Raw genomic sequence first — 18636 nt, forward strand, 5'->3', positions numbered from 1 at the left:
AGGAGACACCAAGTCATTTAGCTAGACTGGAGACACCACCAAGTCAAGTAGCTAGACTGAATCTTACAGAATCATCTTAGTCAGTGATGAATGTTAATTTGCTCTGTCGAACAGATATAATTACTGGCAGACAGCTGATATTGGTCCACCATGTTGTGTGTGTACTAACTACGCTGTCTGGGGAGAGAACAATATCCCTTGTATTGTATGGACAAGACCGGGTCTCGTACGGAAATCTAATCAATCTTATCTATCTTGACAAACTGCTCCTGAGAGAGTGAATTATTTAATGAGTTCTCTTCAGTCTGAAACCTGAGCGTAATTCAATTGCAATAAAATAACATTAGGGCTGACAAGGCTATTAGAAGTTGTTTTAATTTACTGCTCTTTGGAGGCTACGGCCTGTGGCTTTTACTGTAACAAACCTCACCTCTCAGACTCAGAAAAACAAGGAAATGTCTGCCATCTAGTGGCTGAAAAACAGACTTGCTAGTAGTTGGGCTTTGGTACTTTAGCTATAGCTAAACGAGATTTAGAAGGATAGCTTCGCGAGAATACCTTAGCTGAAATAAGACGAGACAAGATCATTAAAAACACTTATTCAATATTTATTAGTGTGGTCAAAGAAGTTGATGAATAGTAAAAAACGTTGACAATCTCTTCCGGTTGTGTGAAACTAATTCCCCAGATATATCTTTAAAATAAAGTAAAGGCGCTGAAAGACCGGATGGATCTAGTCCACCGAAGTAAACATGGTTACCGTGACAACAGTAGAGCCAAAACCACCCAACAGACGACATCTAAAACAGAGGGATTATATTATATCTTATGGCGTTACAAAATAAACAACAAACTATGCTGGGATAAAAGGCACTTGATTTGAGACTATTTAAAATCAGATGAGTAAATAATCATACCAATACTGTTGAATTAACATGATGTATTCTTATTCGTTTGTAAAAAAAGAACAAGGTACTGAGGTGGAACATTCTGGAAGTAAGGGGAAAACAGTTGAACACACTGAACAATACCAACACACCAGAGATATGTTACACTATCTATCAACAGGTCTGGAACCAGTTGAAAACCCCAGAGCTACTTTACACTATCTATCAACAGGTCTGGAAACAGTTGTACCAACACACCAGAGATACGTTACACTATCTATCAACAGGTCTGGAAACAGTTGTACCAACACACCAGAGATACGTTACACTATCTATCAACAGGTCTGGAAACAGTTGTTCCAACACACCAGAGATATGTTACACTATCTATCAACAGGTCTGGAAACAGTTGTTCCAACACACCAGAGATAGTGTAACTAACATATCTATCTACAGGTCTGGAAACAGTTGAAAACCCCAGAGCTACTTTACACAGGTCTGGAAACAGTTGAATACACAACAATACCAACACACCAGAGATATGTTACACTATCTATCAACAGGTCTGGAAACAGTTGAAAACACCAGAGCTACGTTACACTATCTATCAACAGGTCTGGAAACAGTTGAAAACACCAGAGCTACTTTACACTATCTATCTCCAGGTCTGGAAACAGTTGAATACACAACAATACCAACACACCAGAGATATGTTACAATATCTATCTACAGGTCTGGAAACAGTTGAAAACCCCAGAGCTACTTTACACAGGTCTGGAAACAGTTGAATACACAACAATACCAACACACCAGAGATATGTTACAATATCTATCTACAGGTCTGGAAACAGTTGAAAACCCCAGAGCTACTTTACACAGGTCTGGAAACAGTTGAATACACAACAATACCAACACACCAGAGATACGTTACACTATCTATCAACAGGTCTGGAACCAGTTGAAAACACCAGAGCTACATTACACTATCTATCAACAGGTCTGGAAACAGTTGTTCCAACACACCAGAGATATGTTACACTATCTATCTACAGGTCTGGAACCAGTTGAAAACCCCAGAGCTACTTTACACAGGTCTGGAAACAGTTGTAACAACACACCAGAGCTACGTTACACTATCTATCTCCAGGTCTGGAACCAGTAACCATTAATCCATCCATAGTGGAAAGCATCAGATACAGTGCCTAAGTGAACATGATGATGAAGCATCCTCTAGTACTATATAGTCAGCAGTGGTTCACCATTGACCTCTACAGTAATGTCTTACACTAAGGGCTCTATTCAGTCTGGGTGGCTGAAGTGGTACAGGTTGTCTACGGTCTCCACTAAGCCTTTAAAATGTTCATATCATGCTGTAAAACGCTGAACTTCCAACCATTCAGATTGAATAGAGCCCTAAATCCCACAACAGTTCAACAACGACAGATCAAATCCAGTTGGTCACAAAGAGGAGTGTATGACGGTCAGGAGGTCAGGTCAGGAGGTCGGGTCAGGTCAGGAGGTCAGGTCAGTCTACATGCTGAGGATACGGTCAGGAGATCAGGTCAGGAGACCAGGGCAGGAGGTCAGGTCAGGAGATCAGGTCAGGAGACCAGGGCAGGAGGTCAGGTCAGGAGATCAGTCTACACGATGAGGAAACAGCCAGACCAGGTCAGGAGATCAGGTCAGGAGGTCAGGCTACACGATGAGGAAACAGCCAGACCAGGGCAGGAGATCAGGTCAGGAGGTCAGGCTACACGATGAGGAAACAGCCAGACCAGGTCAGGAGATCAGGTCAGGAGGTCAGGCTACACGATGAGGAAACAGCCAGACCAGGGCAGGAGATCAGGTCAGGAGGTCAGGCTACACGATGAGGATACGATCAGACCAGGTCAGGAGGTCAGTCTACACAATGAGGAAACAGCCAAACCAGGGCAGGAGATCAGGTCAGGAGGTCAGTCTACACGATGAGGAAACAGCCAAACCAGGGCAGGAGATCAGGTCAGGAGGTCAGTCTACACGATGAGGATACGATCAGACCAGGTCAGGAGGTCAGTGATCATACTCCTTGTCTATAAACTTGGCCATGGTGGACAGCTGGATGTTGGTTGTGCCCTCATAAATGGTACCTGTGTAGATACAGAGACGGAGAACCAGCTTTAATGACCATTACACCCATACTGGAATGGAACAATACAGACGACATGTTACCACACGTTAATGTCCATAACTTCCACCAAGAATTAAAATAGAGAGTTTTCCTTAATCAGTACTGGACCAAAGAGAAACAGTTCACTCAGTCTGTGGAACTGTGACCCTGGTTGAGTGGGTGTGTCTGAAATAGCGCCCCGTCCTCTTACCTAGGACGCCACACAGGGCCCAGTCTTCTTACCTAGGACGCCACAGGGCCTCGTCCTCTTACCTAGGACGCCACACAGGGCCCAGTCTTCTTACCTAGGACGCCACACAGGGCCCAGTCTTCTTACCTAGGACGCCACAGGGCCTCGTCCTCTTACCTAGGACGCCACACAGGGCCCCGTCCTCTTACCTAGGACGCCACACAGGGCCCAGTCTTCTTACCTAGGACGCCACAGGGCCTCGTCCTCTTACCTAGGACGCCACACAGGGCCCCGTCCTCTTACCTAGGACGCCACACACGGCCCAGTCTTCTTACCTAGGACGCCACAGGGCCTCGTCCTCTTACCTAGGACGCCACACAGGGCCCAGTCTTCTTACCTAGGACGCCACAGGGCCTCGTCCTCTTACCTAGGATGCCACACAGGGCCTCGTCCTCTTACCTAGGACGCCACACAGGGCCTCGTCCTCTTACCTAGGACGCCATAGGGCTCCGCCCTCTTACCTAGGACGCCACAGGGCCCCGTCCTCTTACGTAGGACCCCACAGGTGCCCCGTCCTCTTACGTAGGACCCCACAGGTGCCCCGTCCTCTTACCTAGGACCCCACAGGTGCCCCGTCCTCTTACCTAGGACCCCACAGGGCCCCGTCCTCTTACCTAGGACCCCACAGGGCCCCGTCCTCTTACCTAGGACCCCACAGGGCCCCGTCCTCTTACCTAGGACCCCACAGGGCCCCGTCCTCTTACCTAGGACCCCACAGGGCCCCGTCCTCTTACCTAGGACCCCACAGGGCCCCGACCTCTTACCTAGGACGCCACAGGGCCCCGTCCTCTTACCTAGGACCCCACAGGGCCCCGTCCTCTTACCTAGGACCACACAGGGCCCCGTCCTCTTATTTTGGACCCACCCCCTCTCTCCTAGCACCCACCCCCTCTCTCCTAGCACCCACCCCCTCTCTCCTAGCACCCACCCCCTCTCTCCTAGCACCCACCCCCTTCTCCTAGCACCCACCCCCTTCTCCTAGCACCCACCCCCTTCTCCTAGCACCCACCTCCTCTCTCCTAGCACCCACCCCTCTCTCCTAGCACCCACCCCCTTCTCCTAGCACCCACCCCCTTCTCCTAGCACCCACCCCCTTCTCCTAGCACCCACCCCCTTCTCCTAGCACCCACCCCCTTCTCCTAGCACCCACCCCCTCTCTCCTAGCACACCAAGGTCAGACCAGACAGAGGAATTCCTCGAGGATCAGATTACCTTCTGTGTAGCCCAGCACCTCCCCCCTGCCCACTCCACCTTGCTGTGGCCCAATAACTAGCTAGCTAACTGTAGTTATGACGTTCCTAAACACCACCCCACAGAGTCATGTTACCCACCGGGTTGCATAGCAACAGTACAGGATAGCTTTGGAACTAGCCATAGAAACTTACCTATTTTACAATCTCTGTAGTACTTCTCAACAGGGTAGTCTTTGGTGAAGCCTACCCCTCCCATCCACTCGATGCATTTTGAAGTGGTCAACGTTGCCACCTAATTTACGCAGAAAAGAACAAGGAACAATTAACACAAATACTTTGCTGTTGAATGAAATAGTTTGGATTTGCACTGTTCATTCCCTCTATTAGAAGAGCTCTCTGCTCTCTGAGCAGGGCGGGACCCCTCTCCGAGCAGGGCGGGACCCCTCTCCGAGCAGGGCGGCACCCCTCTCCGAGCAGGGCGGCACCCCTCTCCGAGCAGGGCGGCACCCCTCTCCGAGCAGGGCGGCACCCCTCTCCGAGCAGGGCGGCACCCCTCTCCGAGCAGGGCGGCACCCCTCTCCGAGCAGGGCGGCACCCCTCTCCGAGCAGGGCGGCACCCCTCTCCGAGCAGGGCGGGACCCCTCTCCGAGCAGGGCGGGACCCCTCTCCGAGCAGGGCGGGACCCCTCTCCGAGCAGGGCTGGACCCCTCTCCGAGCAGGGCTGGACACCTCTCGGAGCAGGGCGGTACCCTCTCCGAGCAGGGCGGTACCCTCTCCGAGCAGGGCGGTACCCTCTCCGAGCAGGGCGGTACCCTCTCCGAGCAGGGCGGTACCGGTACCCTCTCCGAGCAGGGTTCTGATACAGGACCAGTCCAGTGATTATATGATCGTAGATCAGCACTCTGAGACGCTGTAAGAACGTGGGCCTTGGTCTTTACATTCAGCTCACCTCTGAGGTGAAGTACTTGGCCATGCAGGCCTCCTTGATGAAAGGTCGTCCTGCCTCCTTCAGCCGGGCAGCGTTGTAGGTAAGCAGCCTGGCAGCCTCTATCTGGGTGGCTACATGGGCGATCTGGTGCTGCATGGCCTGTAACACATTACAGAGCACCTTTTAGATGTGGTGCTGTAACACATTACAGAACACCCTTTAGATGTGGTGCTGTAACACATTACAGAACACCCTTTAGATGTGGTGCTGTAACACATTACAGAACACCCTTTAGATGTGGTGCTGTAACACATTATATAGGTATCATGATCACTAGCGTGCTGGAGTTTCCTTCCAATACAACACTGGTTCTGTGTGGCTCAGGTGGTAGAGCATGGAGCTTGCAATGCCAGGGCTGTGGGTTCGATTCCTGCTGGGGCCAACCAGGCTAAAACGTATGCAGCCATGACTGAGTCGTTTTGGATAAAAATTTTAAAAAGTGTCTGCTAAATGACCTCGATTATTGTTAAAGATGGAGAATAATGGAGGTTTTTAAAATAAATTACAAAGATGAGTTTGATAGAAGTCAGCAAGCCACACACTGGTCATAGCAGCAACACCTACAAGTGGAGAAACATTAATTCCATGATTAACCAGGAAATGTATAAAAAAATGTTTTAAATGAATACGTTTTTTAACCTGGAAGTCGAAGATGCGTTTGCCAAACTGAACCCTCTGTCTGGTGTAGGGAACGGCCTGGTCGAAGCAACCCTGAGCCAGCCCCAGCATCTGAGCGGCGATCCCAATCCTGCCCTCGTTCAGCATGCCGATGGCGTACCTGTATCCGTGGCCGATCTGACCCAAGACGTTCTTCTCAGGAACCTTCAACACAACCAGAAATCACTTTTTATTCGCAAAGTACATTTTCAACGTACCCCAGAATTTGACTTGGTGAAGTGTTGGTGCCAACAACAGACAAAATATTCGGCTCCGTCCTCCGACGAAAACAACTCTTGGGTCGACCAAGAGTCCCTCAGTTCTTTCGACCAATCCATTGGTTGACATTTTTTTAAAGTTAATTTTTTCATTCATATATAGACACACCCTGTGTGTTTTAATCAAATCAACTACATTCACTGAGCTTGTCTGATGCTTTAAGCGCACTGTTTGATTAAATAATTAAAGACACAAAACGATTCAAGAGGGTGTTTGACGGCACTTGCAGCGCTGGGTAACAAATCGGTTTTTTTTTAAAGGCAGCGAGTGACTGAGGCACGTTGTCCCGCTCTCCTCCCTGCTGCAGCAGTAGTGTTTATTGTGCTGTCCATGCTGCAACATATTTACAGACGTTTCTACTGGTTTCTCTGACTGAAAAGTTCTGTTAGCGTACATTTGTCCGTCTAAATCCGTCTAGTCCTCGCTCTCTTTAACCTGTTACTCCTACCCCCTACTTTTTCGAACATTCTGTTAAAAATCGCAACATTTCAGCGCCCTGCTGCTCATGCCAGGAATATAGTATATGCATATGATTAGTATGTGTGGATAGAAAACACTCAGACGTTTATAAAACTGGTTAAATCACGGCTGTGACTATAACAGAACGTGCGTTTCATTGAAAAGCGCAGGAAAATCTGATCACTGAAAATGGAAATATATATCCATCCGCCACTTCAACCCATTGATAAAGGCGAACCACAATAAATGGGGCTGAGGTTGCAATACCTACAGCTTCCACACGATGTCAACAGTCTTGTCATTTGCCTAGGCTTTGTTTCTTGGTCAAACGAAGAAGAGACAAGCCATTTGTTCAGGTCTTCGACCGGATATTTTGGTTGAGATTTACCCGGACATTATTTCCAGACGGACAGCTATAGAATATACATCGCCTCGTGATCAATTTGATCGCTTATTAACGTGTACTAATACCTAAAGTTGCATTACAAAAGTATTTCGAAGTGTTTTGTGAAAGTTTATCGTCGACTTTTTTAATTTAAAAAAATGACGTTACGTTATAAGACGCTATTTTTTTCCGTTGATCACACAGTCTTCATAGATCCATATCTAGGCTATATATGGACCGATTTAAAAAGACCCAATAGTGATTATGGGACATCTAGGAGTGCCAACAAAGAAGATGGTCAAAGGTAATGAATGTTTTATATTTTATTTGTGCGGTTTGTGTAGCGACGACTATGCTAATTATTTTGTTTACGTCCCCTGCGGGTCTTTTGGGGTGTTACATGCTATCAGATAATAGCTTCTCATGCTTTCGCCGAAAAGCATTTTAAAAATCTGACTTGTTGCCTGGATTCACAACGAGTGTAGCTTTAATTCAATACCCTGCATGTGTATTTTAATGAAAGTTTGAGCTTTAACTAATACTATTAGCATTTAGCATAGCACATTTGCATTTCCAGATGTCTAGATGGGACGCCTGCGTGTCAGGTAGGAGCAAGAGGTTAAGTGACATGTATGTGACCAATAGGACCTGACCTATATCCTATCATAAATCACTATAAAATTGGTTATAAACTCTGAACACATTGACAGCAAAATGGATACGGAGGATGGGAATAAGAAACTTTGAAAAAACAGGGGGAATGTTTACTGGTTGCTCAGGAGGAAACGGGAAAATCAGATATGCGGAAGACATTTTTTGATTTAGTTGTGGAAACTTCTAGAGGTACAAGAAAAACAACAAAGCAGCTGTTCGATTACAACACAAATTCTAACCATCTGGAACAGTGTAGAGTAACAGAGTTATTAAGGAACAGTAAACAGAGTAGTGTAGAGTAGAGTAACAGAGTTATTAAGGAACAGTAAACAGAGTAGTGTAGAGTAGAGTAACAGAGTTATTAAGGAACAGTAAACAGAGTAGTGTAGAGTAGAGTAACAGAGTTATTAAGGAACAGTAAACAGAGTAGAGTAGAGTAACAGTAAACAGTGTAAACAATTGTAAGTGTACCAGAGAGTCTTGTTCATAACCGATTGTAAAATAATTTATTGTTTAGGCTAATTATTCAAGGCTACCTTTCTTTCCTTTTAAAACTAAAATGTTTTGATTTACATTTCTAAAGCATGAATGACTCGTAATGCTGTGTGACGACATGAGCGAACGGATGATTGCTACCAGTAAGTCTATGTTTAAGAAATAAAGGCCCGAGGGGGTGTGGCCAATATAAAACGGCTACGGGCTGTTCTTAGGCACGACGCAACGCGGAGGTAACAAATATGCTGGTTAACTTTGCTATTATGTACATAGCAACGGTAACCGACATGCTGGTTACCATAGCAACGCGGTGTAAGGAAAGAGGGGCAAATTCAACGGTTCAGAACCGCGGACAGCGACCTGCTATCCAACGTGGGAGAAAAGCAACGGATTGGTCCACTCGGACAGACGCAAATCACATGGTCGACCAACAGCCAATCAATGGACCAGTCGACTAAACGGGTTCAGCCCGACAAAATATATAGACAGAATGTAAAATACTGATACTTCTAGAGAGTACAGACACATTTCATATACGCAGCTAGAAGGTAGAGTCGTTATTATACACACACACATTACATTATCATTCAATCAACATGCTTCTGATCCACACATTACTTTATCATTCAATCAACATGCTTCTGATCCACACATTACATTATCATTCAATCAACATGCTTCTGATCCACACATTATCATTCAATCAACATGCTTCTGATCCACACATTACATTATCATTCAATCAACATGCTTCTGATCCACACATTATCATTCAATCAACATGCTTCTGATCCACACATTATCATTCAATCAACATGCTTCTGATCCACACATTACATTATCATTCAATCAACATGCTTCTGATCCACACATTATCATTCAATCAACATGCTTCTGAGTCTACCTACCTTGATATTATCCAGGTTGAAGAGCCTACCTACCTTGATGTTGTCCAGGTTGAAGAGCCTACCTACCTTGATGTTGTCCAGGTTGAAGAGCCTACCTACCTTGATGTTGTCCAGGTTGAGAGGACAGGTTGAAGAGCCTACCTACCTTGATGTTGTCCAGGTTGAGAGGACAGGTTGAAGAGCCTACCTACCTTGATGTTGTCCAGGTTGAGAGGACAGGTTGAAGAGTCTACCTACCTTGATGTTATCCAGGTTGAGAGGACAGGTTGAAGAGTCTACCTACCTTGATGTTGTCCAGGTTGAAGAGGACAGGTTGAAGAGCCTACCTACCTTGATGTTGTCCAGGTTGAGAGGACAGGTTGAAAAGCCACCTACCTTTATATTATCCAGGTTGAAGAGTCTACCTACCTTGATGTTGTCCAGGTTGAGAGGACAGGTTGAAGAGTCTACCTACCTTGATGTTATCCAGGTTGAGAGGACAGGTTGAAGAAGCTCTCAGACCAAGTTTGTTCTCCTTCTTGCCGATCTGAAGCCCCTCGGTGTCTCTGTCCACGATGAAGCAGGTGATACCTCTGTGACCCTGTCGACAAAAGAGGAAGTTTACTGTCATTTACTGCTGGATACAAAATAAAACTTTATTGGTCACATACACAGGTTACAACAGTGTGTAAACCAGGAAGGAGCTGTTTCCTAGGAGCTACCACTCAACAGGACATATCAAACACTAAGGAGAAACTCCTCTACAGTCTGAAGACAAACACTAAGGAGAAACTCCTCTACAGTCTGAAGACAAACACTAAGGAGAAACTGCGTGGGTTTGGTCGGTGACTGCGTGAGTTTGGTTGGTGACTGCGTGTATTTGGTTGGTGACTGCGTGGCTGGGTTGGTGACTGCGTGGCTGGGTTGGTGACTGCGTGGGTGGGTTGGTGACTGCGTGGGTTTGTTTGGTGACTGCGTGGGGTTGTGACTGCGTGGGGTTGTGACTGCATGGGTTGGTGACTACGTGGGTTGGTGACTACGTGGGTTGGTGACTGCGTGGGTTGGTGACTGCGTGGGTTGGGTTGGTGACTGCGTGGGTTGGGGTGGTGACTGCGTGGGTTGGGGTGGTGACTGCGTGGGGTGGTGACTGCGTGGGGTGGTGACTGCGTGGGGTGGTGACTGCGTGGGTTGGGTGGGTTGGTGACTGCGTGGGATTGGTTTGTGACTGCGTGGGTTTGGTTTGTGAATGCGTGGGTTGGTGACTGCGTGGGGTTGAACTCACAGCAGACGGGTCCACGTTGGCCATCACCAGAAACACCCCGGCCTGCTCTGCGTTGCTGATCCACATCTTGGAGCCGTTGATGGCGTAATAGTCTCCGTGTTTGTCAGCACGCGTCTTCAGAGAGAAGGCATCGCTCCCCGACTCTGCTTCTGACAGGCAGAAACTACCAACCTACAGGACAACAAGGTATCATTACATGGACAGGTCTGGATCTACAGGACAACAAGGTATCAGCATCATTACATGGACAGGTCTGGAACTACAGGACAGGACAACAAGGTATCATTACATGGACAGGTCTGTAACTACCAACCTACAGGACAACAAGGTATCATTACATGGACAGGTCTGGAACTACCAACCTACAGGACAACAAGGTATCATTACATGGACAGGTCTGGAACTACCAACCTACAAGAGAACAAGGTATCATTACATGGACAGGTCTGGAACTACCAACCTACAAGAGAACAAGGTATCATTACATGGACAGGTCTGGAACTACAGGACAACAAGGTATCATTACATGGACAGGTCTGGAACTACAGGACAACAAGGTACCATTACATGGACAGGTCTGAAACTACCAACCTACAGGACAACAAGGTATCATTACATGGACAGGTCTGGAACTACAGGACAACAAGGTATCATTACATGGACAGGCAGAAACTACCAACCTACAGGACAGGACAACAAGCATCATTACATGGACAGGTCTGGAACTACAGGACAACAAGGTATCAGCATCATTACATGGACAGGTCTGGAACTACAGGACAACAAGGTATCAGCATCATTACATGGACAGGTCTGAAACTACCAACCTACAGGACAGGACAACAAGGTATCATTACATGGACAGGTCTGGAACTACCAACCTACAGGACAACAAGGTATCAGCATCATTACATGGACAGGTCTGGATCTACCAACCTACAGGACAGGACAACAAGGTATCATTACATGGACAGGCAGAAACTACCAACCTACAGGACAGGACAACAAGGTATCATTACATGGACAGGCAGAAACTACCAACCTACAGGACAGGACAACAAGCATCATTACATGGACAGGTCTGGAACTACAGGACAACAAGGTATCAGCATCATTACATGGACAGGTCTGGAACTACAGGACAACAAGGTATCAGCATCATTACATGGACAGGTCTGAAACTACCAACCTACAGGACAACAAGGTATCAGCATCATTACATGGACAGGTCTGAAACTACCAACCTACAGGACAACAAGGTATCAGCATCATTACATGGACAGGTCTGGATCTACCAACCTACAGGACAGGGCAACAAGGTATCATTACATGGACAGGTCTGGATCTACCAACCTACAGGACAGGACAACAAGGTATCATTACATGGACAGGCAGAAACTACCAACCTACAGGACAGGACAACAAGGTATCATTACATGGACAGGCAGAAACTACCAACCTACAGGACAGGACAACAAGCATCATTACATGGACAGGTCTGGATCTACCAACCTACAGGACAGGACAACAAGGTATCAGCATCATTACATGGACAGGTCTGGAACTACAGGACAACAAGGTGTCAGCATCATTACATGGACAGGTCTGGAACTACAGGACAACAAGGTGTCAGCATCATTACATGGACAGGTCTGGAACTACAGGACAAACAAGGTATCAGCATCATTACATGGACAGGTCTGGAACTACAGGACAACAAGGTGTCAGCATCATTACATGGACAGGTCTGGAACTACAGGACAACAAGGTATCATTACATGGACAGGTCTGGAACTACAGGACAACAAGGTATCAGCATCATTACATGGACAGGTCTGGAACTACAGGACAACAAGGTATCAGCATCATTACATGGACAGGTCTGGAACTATAGATATTAGTACCATTTATCAGCCAAAACATTATATCCACCCTGCATTCAAGATCCTGTTGTGTCTCAACCAATCGTAGGCACAATATAAAAACCTCAGCTGTAAAATATGGTCCAAGATACACCACGAAGAAGAAACAGCTGTAAAATATGGTCCAAGATAAAACACGAAGAAGAAACAGCTGTAAAATATGGTCCAAGATACAACACGAAGAAAAAGAAACAGCTGTAAAATATGGTCCAAGATAAAACACGAAGAAGAAACAACAGAGTGAAGAATGAAGCAGGTTTTTCTCTAGGACTTTACCTGTACTTAGCTCTATTCAGTTTATTTTATTTTCTTTATCCTGAAAAACTCCCCAGTACTTTACGATTACAAGCATACCCATAACATGATGCATTAAAAAAATCCCAATTGAATCCATTTTAAATTCAGGCTGTAACAACAACACAATGTGTTTAAACGTGAAGTGGATCTTTTCTGAAGGCGTTGTAGGTCTGTTAAATGTCTTGTGAACCAGTAGCTCCCTCTACTGGCTGTAATCCAGAGACGTTAGCTACATGATCAGAAGCTTTATGTCAACTTACTAGTACAGCCTTAAATCAAAACACACTACCTCTCACTACCCTTAAATCAAAACACATAGATACACACTACCTCTCACTACCCTTAAATCAAAACACATAGATACACACTACCTCTCACTACCCTTAAATCAAAACACACTACCTCTCACTACCCTTAAATCAAAACACACTACCTCTCACTACCCTTAAATCAAAACACACTACCTCTCACTACCCTTAAATCAAAACACACTACCTCTCACTACCCTTAAATCAAAACACACTACCTCTCACTACCCTTAAATCAAAACACACTACCTCTCACTACCCTTAAATCAAAACACACTACCTCTCACTACCCTTAAATCAAAACACACTACCTCTCACTACCCTTAAATCAAAACACACTACCTCTCACTACCCTTAAATCAAAACACACTACCTCTCACTACCCTTAAATCAAAACACACTACCTCTCACTACCCTTAAATCAAAACACACTACCTCTCACTACCCTTAAATCAAAACACACTACTTCTCACTACCCTTAAATCAAAACACACTACCTCTCACTACCCTTAAATCAAAACACACTACCTCTCACTACCCTTAAATCAAAACACATAGATACACACTACCTCTCACTACCCTTAAATCAAAACACACTACTTCTCACTACCCTTAAATCAAAACACACTACCTCTCACTACCCTTAAATCAAAACACACTACCTCTCACTACCCTTAAATCAAAACACATAGATACACACTACCTCTCACTACCCTTAAATCAAAACACACTACCTCTCACTACCCTTAAATCAAAACACATAGATACACACTACCTCTCACTACCCTTAAATCAAAACACACTACCTCTCACTACCCTTAAATCAAAACACATAGATACACACTACCTCTCACTACCCTTAAATCAAAACACACTACCTCTCACTACCCTTAAATCAAAACACATAGATACACACTACCTCTCACTACCCTTAAATCAAAACACACTACCTCTCACTACCCTTAAATCAAAACACACTACCTCCCACTACCCTTAAATCAAAACACACTACCTCTCACTACCCTTAAATCAAAACACACTACCTCTCACTACCCTTAAATCAAAACACACTACTTCTCACTACCCTTAAATCAAAACACACTACCTCTCACTACCCTTAAATCAAAACACACTACCTCTCACTACCCTTAAATCAAAACACACTACCTCTCACTACCCTTAAATCAAAACACATAGATACACACTACCTCTCACTACCCTTAAATCAAAACACACTACCTCTCACTACCCTTAAATCAAAACACATAGATACACACTACCTCTCACTACCCTTAAATCAAAACACACTACCTCTCACTACCCTTAAATCAAAACACATAGATACACACTACCTCTCACTACCCTTAAATCAAAACACACTACCTCTCACTACCCTTAAATCAAAACACACTACCTCCCACTACCCTTAAATCAAAACACACTACCTCCCACTACCCTTAAATCAAAACACACTACCTCCCACTACCCTTAAATCAAAACACACTACCTCCCACTACCCTTAAATCAAAACACACTACCTCCCACTACCCTTAAATCAAAACACACTACCTCTCACTACCCTTAAATCAAAACACATTACCTCTCACTACCCTTAAATCAAAACACATAGATACACACTACCTCTCACTACCCTTAAATCAAAACACAGATGCCCTACTTCTCACTACCCTTAAATCAAAACACACTACCTCTCACTACCCTTAAATCAAAACACACTACCTCTCACTACCCTTAAATCAAAACACACTACCTCCCACTACCCTTAAATCAAAACACACTACCTCCCACTACCCTTAAATCAAAACACACTACCTCCCACTACCCTTAAATCAAAACACACTACCTCCCACTACCCTTAAATCAAAACACACTACCTCCCACTACCCTTAAATCAAAACACACTACCTCTCACTACCCTTAAATCAAAACACACTACCTCTCACTACCCTTAAATCAAAACACACTACCTCTCACTACCCTTAAATCAAAACACACTACCTCTCACTACCCTTAAATCAAAACACATAGGCCACATTCTTCCTCTCGGCTAGAAACCCGTTGAATAAAATCAATTTGACACGCAACCTGTTCAGCCTGTACATTAATGATCTGCCTTCTGTCTGTACTGGGTCTGAAGTTCAAATGTATGCAGATGATACAGTGATATAAAATCAAATCAAAATCAAATCAAATTTTATTTGTCACATACACATGGTTAGCAGATGTTAATGCGAGTGTAGCGAAATGCTTGTGCTTCTAGTTCCGACAATGCAGTGATAACCAACAAGTAATCTAACTAACAATTCCAAAAAAAAACTACTATCTTATACACAGTGTAAGGGGATAAGGAACATGTACATAAGGATATATGAATGAGTGATGGTACAGAGCAGCATACAGTAGATGGTATCGAGTACAGTATATACATATGAGATGAGTGTGTAGACAAAGTAAACAAAGTGGCATAGTTAAAGTGGCTAGTGATACATGTGTTACATAAGGATGCAGTCGATGTTGTAGAGTACAGTATATACATATGCATATGAGATGAATAATGTAGGGTAAGTAACATTATATAAGGTAGCATTGTTTAAAGTGGCTAGTGATATATATATATATATATATATATATATATATATATATATATATATATATATATATATATATATATATATTTACATCATTTCCATCAATTCCCATTATTAAAATGGCTGGAGTTGGGTCAGTGTCAATGACAGTGTGTTGGCAGCAGCCACTCAATGTTAGTGGTGGCTATTTAACAGTCTGATGGCCTTGAGATAGAAGCTGTTTTTCAGTCTCTCGGTCCCAGCTTTGATGCACCTGTACTGACCTCGCCTTCTGGATGATAGCGGGGTGAACAGGCAGTGGTTCGGGTGGTTGATGTCCTTGATGATCTTTATGGCCTTTCTGTAACAACGGGTGGTGTAGGTGTCCTGGAGGGCAGGTAGTTTGCCCCGGTGATGCGTTGTGCAGTCCTCACTACCCTCTGGAGAGCCTTACGGTTGAGGCGGAGCAGTTGCCGTACCAGGCGGTGATACAGCCCGCCAGGATGCTCTCGATTGTGCATCTGTAGAAGTTTGTGAGTGCTTTTGGTGACAAGCCGAATTTTTTCAGCCTCCTGAGGTTGAATAGGCGCTGCTGCGCCTTCTTCACGACGCTGTCAGTGTGAGTGGACCAATTCAGTTTGTCTGTGATGTGTATGCCGAGGAACTTAAAACTAGCTACCCTCTCCACTACTGTTCCATCGATGTGGATAGGGGGTGTTCCCTCTGCTGTTTCCTGAAGTCCACAATCATCTCCTTAGTTTTGTTGACGTTGAGTGTGAGGTTATTTTCCTGACACCACACTCCAAGGGCCCTCACCTCCTCCCTGTAGGCCGTCTCGTCGTTGTTGGTAATCAAGCCTACCACTGTTGTGTCGTCCGCAAACTTGATGATTGAGTTGGAGCGTGCGTGGCCACGCAGTCGTGGGTGAACAGGGAGTACAGGAGAGGGCTCAGAACGCACCCTTGTGGGGCCCCGTGTTGAGGATCAGCGGGGAGGAGATGTTGTTGCCTACCCTCACCACCTGGGGGCGGCCCGTCAGGAAGTCCAGTACCCAGTTGCACAGGGCGGGGTCGAGACCCAGGGTCTCGAGCTTGATGACGAGCTTGGAGGGTACTATGGTGTTGAATGCCGAGCTGTAGTCGATGAACAGCATTCTCACATAGGTATTCCTCTTGTCCAGGTGGGTTAGGGCAGTGTGCAGTGTGGTTGAGATTGCATCGTCTGTGGACCTATTTGGGCGGTAAGCAAATTGGAGTGGGTCTAGGGTGTCAGGTAGGGTGGAGGTGATATGGTCCTTGACTAGTCTCTCAAAGCACTTCATGATGACGGAAGTGAGTGCTACGGGGCGGTAGTCGTTTAGCTCAGTTACCTTAGCTTTCTTGGGAACAGGAACAATGGTGGCCCTCTTGAAGCATGTGGGAACAGCAGACTGGTATAGGGATTGATTGAATATGTCCGTAAACACACCGGCCAGCTGGTCTGCGCATGCTCGGAGGGCGCGGCTGGGGATGCCGTCTGGGCCTGCAGCCTTGCGAGGGTTAACACGTTTAAATGTCTTACTCACCTCGGCTGCAGTGAAGGAGAGACCGCATGTTTCCGTTGCAGGCCGTGTCAGTGGCACTGTATTGTCCTCAAAGCGGGCAAAAAAGTTATTTAGTCTGCCTGGGAGCAAGACATCCTGGTCCGTGACTGGGCTGGATTTCATCTTGTAGTCCGTGATTGACTGTAGACCCTGCCACATGCCTCTTGTGTCTGAGCCATTGAATTGAGATTCCACTTTGTCTCTGTACTGACGCTTAGCTTGTTTAATAGCCTTACGGAGGGAATAGCTGCACTGTTTGTATTCAGTCATGTTGCCAGACACCTTGCCCTGATTAAAAGCAGTGGTTCGCGCTTTCAGTTTCACGCGAATGCTGCCATCAATCCACGGTTTCTGGTTAGGGAATGTTTTTATCGTTGCTATGGGAACGACATCTTCGACGCACGTTCTAATGAACTCGCACACCGAATCAGCGTATTCGTCAATATTTCCATCTGACGCAATACGAAACATGTCCCAGTCCACGTGATGGAAGCAGTCTTGGAGTGTAGAGTCAGCTTGTTCTGACCAGCGTTGGACAGACCTCAGCGTGGGAGCCTCTTGTTTTAATTTCTGTCTGTAGGCAGGGATCAGCAAAATGGAGTCGTGGTCAGCTTTTCCGAAAGGGGCGGGGCAGGGCCTTATATGCGTCGCGGAAGTTAGAGTAACAATGATCCAAGGTTTTACCACCCCTGGTTGCGCAATCGATATGCTGATAAAATTTAGGGAGTCTTGTTTTCAGATTGGCTTTGTTAAAATCCCCAGCTACAATGAATGCAGCCTCCGGATAAATGTTTTCCAGTTTGCAAAGAGTTAAATAAAGTTCGTTCAGAGCCATCGATGTGTCTGCTTGGGGGGGGATATATACGGCTGTGATTATAATCGAAGAGAATTCTCTTGGAAGATAATGCGGTCTACATTTGATTGTGAGGAATTCTAAATCAGGTGAACAGAAGGATTTGAGTTCCTGTATGTTTTCTTCATCACACCATGTCCCGTTAGTCATGAGGCATACGCCCCCTCCACTCTTCTTACCAGAGAGATGTTTGTTTCTGTCGGCGCGATGCGTGGAGAAACCCGTTGGCTGCACCGCCCTGGATAGCGTCTTCCCAGTAAGCCATGTCTCCGTAAAGCAGAGAACGTTGCAGTCTCTGATGTCCCTCTGGAATGCCACCCTTGCTCGGATTTCAAAGAGCAAACAACAAGCTGCACAAGAACTCACTACTGTAATGGTCCAGGTTACATAGTGACTCACTACTGTAATGGTCCAGGTTACAAAGTGGCTCAGTGACTCGTGTTTGCATCTCAATGTGAAAAAAACTGTTTGCATGTTCTTCACAAAGAGGGCAACAGATGCTACTGAGCCAGATGTCTATGTGT

At 45.6% G+C, this 18636-nt stretch overlaps 1 protein-coding gene across 1 annotated transcript; it reads right to left on the reverse strand.

Moving 5' to 3' along the window:
• Positions 1-2818: 2818 nt before the first annotated feature.
• Positions 2819-10744, reverse strand: LOC124018349 (short/branched chain specific acyl-CoA dehydrogenase, mitochondrial-like). The gene is made up of 6 exons (XM_046333623.1): positions 10563-10744; positions 9756-9881; positions 6104-6286; positions 5426-5563; positions 4669-4768; positions 2819-3013 (listed from the first exon to the last, which is right to left on the reverse strand). Exons 1-6 carry the CDS (start codon positions 10626-10628, stop codon positions 2937-2939), a joined length of 690 nt encoding a protein of 229 aa, XP_046189579.1. The 5' UTR covers positions 10629-10744; the 3' UTR covers positions 2819-2936.
• Positions 10745-18636: the final 7892 nt, after the last annotated feature.

Source organism: Oncorhynchus gorbuscha, unplaced genomic scaffold (assembly GCF_021184085.1).
Source record: "Oncorhynchus gorbuscha isolate QuinsamMale2020 ecotype Even-year unplaced genomic scaffold, OgorEven_v1.0 Un_scaffold_487, whole genome shotgun sequence".
NCBI classification, from domain to species: Eukaryota; Metazoa; Chordata; class Actinopteri; order Salmoniformes; family Salmonidae; genus Oncorhynchus; species Oncorhynchus gorbuscha.